The sequence below is a fragment of the Arachis ipaensis genome, chromosome B10 (genome assembly GCF_000816755.2).
Source record: "Arachis ipaensis cultivar K30076 chromosome B10, Araip1.1, whole genome shotgun sequence".
Lineage (NCBI taxonomy): Eukaryota > Viridiplantae > Streptophyta > Magnoliopsida > Fabales > Fabaceae > Arachis > Arachis ipaensis.
Genome location: NC_029794.2, coordinates 7,442,608 through 7,448,129, shown reverse-complemented (window position 1 = coordinate 7,448,129; position 5,522 = coordinate 7,442,608). Strand labels below are relative to the sequence as shown.

The 5,522-nt window shown below is 42.4% G+C and overlaps 1 protein-coding gene across 1 annotated transcript; it reads right to left on the bottom strand.

The window, feature by feature from the left end:
- LOC107622794 (probable inactive receptor kinase At2g26730) lies at nucleotides 1,612–5,310 on the bottom strand. The gene is made up of 2 exons (XM_016324830.1): nucleotides 3,772–5,310; nucleotides 1,612–2,766 (listed from the first exon to the last, which is right to left on the bottom strand). The coding sequence occupies exons 1-2, from the start codon at nucleotides 5,063–5,065 to the stop codon at nucleotides 2,099–2,101; spliced, it is 1,962 nt and encodes a 653-aa protein (XP_016180316.1). The 5' UTR covers nucleotides 5,066–5,310; the 3' UTR covers nucleotides 1,612–2,098.

Genomic DNA, 5,522 nt, shown 5'->3' with positions numbered 1-5,522 from the left:
AATAATTAAGTAATATTTAATATAATAAATATATAAATATAAATAAAATAATTTAAAATTATTATCTCTCAAATATTATTCTTTATTTAATTCATAGCAAGCTTCAAGCAAAAACGAGAAGAAAAAGAAAGCTTCAAGCAAGCTTCTTTATTTCTATATATATTTTAGGGTAATACTGGTAACCAATAATTTTTTTGAACAACATGAACAACCACCAATCAAATCAAAACACACTACACCTTTAAATTACTCACCTAAATCTTAATATTAGAATAACCATCCGCACACTTAGTAAAATGAACATCCGATATATTAATTGTTCACATTGTTTAATATTTTCATTATCTACTTATACTTTTCCTATATTTTATATGTATACTTTTCACTTCTGGTATTAAAATATAATTTGTACACTTAATAGAGTATCAAAGAATTGAATAAATTAATGACACCAAAAAAAGAATTGAATAAATATAAATTTGTGATATTTATTGGATTTGGATGCTCTTATTAGTTTGCTGATTGGAGCTCAGAGTTTAGTGCGACACACGTAAACGAGGAGCTGGAGTAGGGCCCCGGTGGAAAACTAACTCAAGTGCATAATAACATGTAATGATTAATGATAACTAATCATTGTTAATTACATTAGGCCAAGGGAGACGCAGAATTACCGTGGTCAATGCGAAGCAAGACAAAGCCAAGAAAAGAAAAGGAAGGAAGGAAACAAGGAACAGTCAATTTAGCGTCCCACCAAAAAGAAGTCTTTCGGTGTCCCTAAACCACGTGACTCTTCAAGCTCCTTAATTAGCTTCTATCTAAGCTAAAATGGAACCATCAATGAATAATTTAGGAATAATATTTTTTATCACGTAATTCAGCTTCCTATTAATAATGAGACGTGTCAGCTAGTAGAGTTGAATAATCTCAATCCCCAAGAGGAAAGCGACGGAACAACGCAAGCACCATGAGGCATGAGATAGCTAGCTAGCGCGTTCCGTTGCATGTAAAACTTGTTTTTGTTTTACTTCTAAGTTCTAACGCCGCCTTTAATAAATACCATTAATCAATCTGCTCCTTCAGTAATCACTTCTCTTTAATTAGAAAATTAACTAATATGTTGCCAGTCCGAAAGAGACAATTAACTGATAAGTAGCTTTCGAGTTAATAAGAAAGTTCCTGAAAGGAAGCATGTATATGTATGTGTAGAGCGTAGGGTAAAGGAAAAGGGGGGCCGGGCAAGTAAAGAGACTACACGAAACGGGGAACAATGGCAGCAGAAGGATCCTCTTAGACCAATGGAATATGATGGACCCGACCCGCCAGCGATGAAATCATCTTCCTTATTTGTCACAATTTCCCATTACCCATTTCCTTGCATGCCATATTGCCATGTGACGCCAGTTTTACATGCATATAACAAAACGGACCACTCACATGCGCGCGTGCTGAACCATCCATTTTTTAAATATTAGTTAATACAGTAAATTCCAGTTAAGTAATACTACTAAATATGTGACGTGGATACACAGTTCTTTCATGCAATGATTTATGTGACAACTGTCCTGCTCCTAGCCCTATGTTGTAAGTATGCACTTGCACAGGACAACTATGTCATGCCAAATGGGAAATATATGCCTTCATTTTACAAGACCGAAAAAAAAACTAGTAAAGAATTGATACTAGGAAGAAAAAAAAAAGTGTAAAATGCCAAAGGGAAATTCATGAAATGGTCAAATCTCAATCAGTTCATGCAACCTCCTCCTTCACTTCATGAACAATTCAAACCCTCCCAGTTACCCCACCTATAAAAATCATTGAAATTAATAAAAGTAAAAAGAAAGAAGAAAAAATTAAATAAAAATAAAAATACACATCAAGCGGACCACCCTAGAACCGGAACCCAAAGGCGAACTAAAGCGAGCGGGCGCGCGCCATTATTCATTCACTTGGGTAACGCACCCACCACGTTGGCACATTTTCAAGAGCGACCCACCACCCTATCTTGTCCTTTTCCTCTTTTTCTCTCCTTTTTCTTTTTGAATTTCAACAACCTTCTCTTTTCTTTTTTTTATTTTCATCCTTTGAATAATGGTTTTAGTTACGGTGTGACCGATCTGGGTGGGGTTCTGCTCTCCTGGGGTGGAGTATGACCCTCCGATCCTTTAGAAGGATCATCAGACGACTGTCTCAAACCCTCATCGGTCTCGCCACGGTTCATCTCCTCAATCATGCGAACCACGTCTTGCATGTTGGGCCTTTGGTCCGGCACAACAGACACACAAGCCATTGCAATCTGCAACAACTGAACCATCTCTTCCTCTATGTTATGGAACCTCATCAGCTCCGCATCGAACACCTCCGCCGTCCACTCCTCCCGGACCACCGATTGCACCCACCGGGGGAGATCGATGCCTTCTTCCCCAAGCGACGCTTGGTTTGGTGCCTTCCCTGTTAATAGTTCCAACAGAAACACTCCAAAGCTGTACACATCAGACTTGAAGGTTGCCTTTCGGGTTTCTACCACCTCAGGAGCCCGGTAGCCTGCCACGCGGTTCGAGGGGCCCCCGTTTCCGAACAATGGGTTGAGGCCGAAGTCTGAAACGGCAGCTTCATGGTCCGGTCCGCGTAGGAGGATGTTGGAGGATTTGATGTTGCCGTGGACCACTTTGCCTGACACGTGGAGGCATGCTAGGCCTCTTGCTGCTCCTAGTGCAATCTTCATTCTGTTGTCCCAGTCTAACGGTGTTCTCCCAGACCCTCTGCTCCCTGGAGTCACAAACATACATTGATAACGATATTCATGTGGTTAAACTATGGTTATAGTTGTAATCACATATAGCAATACATAACAGGTGCCGTAACATAGTTTTATTCACATTGAGTAATGTAATGTTGGCCAATCAAAAATCATTGTCCACTAGTATCGTTGCAACGACAATGTATTTTGATTTTTCTTGTCCCATGCCATGACCGGTTTAGCCCAATATATATATCACAATCCAACTATTTCGTGAGGCCACAAAAATGCACATATTGATATTTCAAGACATAGCCATCAATAGAATTTGCGGTCAGAATTTTTTTAGTAGATTTTTTTCTCCCCCTCACTTACACGGTCAAGTGACTTTACTCTGCTTTAGTATAGTAGGGTATGGGACTTTTTTGTTCCACTTTAAAGGAGGATAAATAAAGAAAAGGCGTAAAAAAATGTCGGTGTGAGACAAGGGTCCTTGGTTTATGATGAGTCATGAGTGTTTGTTGTTTGTTTAAGTTGAAGGGAATGAAGATACTGTCTCTCACTTATGAGTTTGAGAATGTTTGCTTCACAAGCATAGTTTAAGAGGCAGCAAGAAGCAGCGCACTCTATGCTGCTTTAGATACTTCACACTCACGATACACCTCCTTTAAACTAATAAACAATTCTCCCCCGTTGATTAATATATAGACTAATGAACATGATGGCACTAATACTGCTGCTAATACGGTACACACATACCTCCATTATCATTCATCAATCTACGAGCCCACGCCAACACAAATTCTAAACAGCACACATAATACTATTATTAAATTATAAAAATAACCTAATCTCCACAACTATTACCAGCTGTACCCATTCAATTCAGTCAAGAAATTCCCGTATGAACACACCGAATACCAATAAGGAAAGTACGCTATTCTAAACCCAGCACTATAATGGACTACAGTACTAGAAATCAAGTCGAATTAATTAATTAATTAATTAATTAAAATGAAAGAGAAGGTTGTTACCGTGGAGAAGAGCAGAGAGGCTGCCGGCGGACATGTAATCGTAAACGAGCAACTTCTCATCTTTGGAGTAATAGAAAGCTCTGAGAGGAACCACATTATCGTGTTTGATCTTCCCAAGAACCTCCATTTGCATCTCGAACTCTTTCTTAGTAACAACTACGTCCTTCAGCCTCTTCACAACCACCGTCGTCCCTTCCTCCAGCACCGCCTTGTACGACGTACCCACGGTCCCTTTTCCAAGAACCTCCGCCGACGCCCGAAGCAGATCCTCCAAGTCAAAGCTGTACACTCCTCCCTCGAAGAACACCAATTTGTTCCTCTCTGCTTCCGCTGATCCTCCCGTTATGTCCTCCTTCGACGACGAAGTTCCTGCCTCCGCCGGTACTCCACGTGCGGCAACAGGAACTACCGGTTTCGGAGGTTTTGCAGGTTGCCGCCGCTGCCTCTTTCTGAGACAGAGGAAGAGTAGAAGAAGCAGAAGCAGCAAGCCGACGACGGAGCCGATGATAATTCCAACAATGGCGCCGGTGGATAGTTTGTTTGACTTCTTGTGAACAGGTTTTCCAGGTGGAATTTCCCCCGGCGAGGGCGCCGGCGCCGGGAAGAACGGGCTGCAGGCCGGTAAAGGTCCGCCGCAAAGATCTATGTTTCCGGCGAAAGAGGATTTGGGGAATTTTGCGAGTGTCTTGGGGATGGAGCCGTTGAGATTGTTGTTGGAGACGTTGAAGTCGTTCAATTTGGCGGTTATGCTGGGGAGTGTGCCGGAGAAGCTGTTGTTCTGGAGAAAGAGACCAGTGAGGTGAGTGAGGTTGTTGACCGAGAAAGGAATGGAGCCTGTGAAGTTATTAGAGGAGAGATCCAAGCGAGTCAAGCGAGTTAGGCGAGTGGCGGAGGAAGGGAACTCGCCGGAGAGCTCATTCTTCTGGAGGTAGAGGCCGCGGAGAAAGGTGAGGTTGGAGAAATCGGAGGGGATCTGGCCGGTGAGGCCGTTGGAGCGCAGGCTGAGAACGCGGAGGTTGGCGAGGCGGCCGATGGTGTCGGGAGGGATGGGCCCCACTAGTCCAACGGCGGGCAGGCGGAGCGAGTACACGTAAGAATTGGACGAGTCGCATTGAACCCCGACCCAGTTGCAGGCCGAGTCGGACGCGTTCCATTGGATTCGATTCTGGTGTTTTGTTTTCGAGATGAAAGCAAGGAGGGATTGTTTGTCCTGAGTTGGCTCCGAGTTGACCCGGTAACTCGCCATCACGAGGAGGAAAAAGACAATAGTAACGCTGCGAGAGATCAGCGCCATTGCCGGGGGTGCGTGTTTTGTGAAGAGTGATTGAGAATAAAATAATGTGGTGCGTTTCTATATTGGGATATTATTTACGAGGAGAAGAGCGTTTTGGTGCCACGCCGGAAGAAGGAGTTTTCCGGCGGAATGCCATCAGAAGAGTGTGTATGAGTGAAGACTGAAGAGAGAGCAATGACAGGGTTTTGTTCTGTTTTGTGATTTCACTCTCTCTTCCTCTCTCTCTGCATTATCACGAGGTCTCTAAAAACTAAAAAGTTAAAAATTTACAATAAAAAATAAAAATAAAAAAAGGAAAAAGAAAAGCTGATACGGAAACAGAAACCACCCTCGCTGGCACTGGTCCAAACTCCGGACGTTATTTTTTTTCTTTCTCTTTTTCTCTTTTTCCAATTACTTCCGGTCAAATTGTTTTTCTACAACGCTTTTTCACCGCTTCATGCTCTGTTTTATCCCA

Excerpts from the sequence above, each read along its gene's own strand:
- LOC107622794 (XM_016324830.1), bottom strand. The coding sequence starts at position 5,065 with ATGGCGCTGATCTCTCGCAGCGTTACTATTGTCTTTTTCCTCCTCGTG. Across the intron at positions 2,767-3,771 it reads CCTCTCTGCTCTTCTCCACG|GGAGCAGAGGGTCTGGGAGA; the intron begins GTAACAACCTTC and ends TTGTGACTCCAG.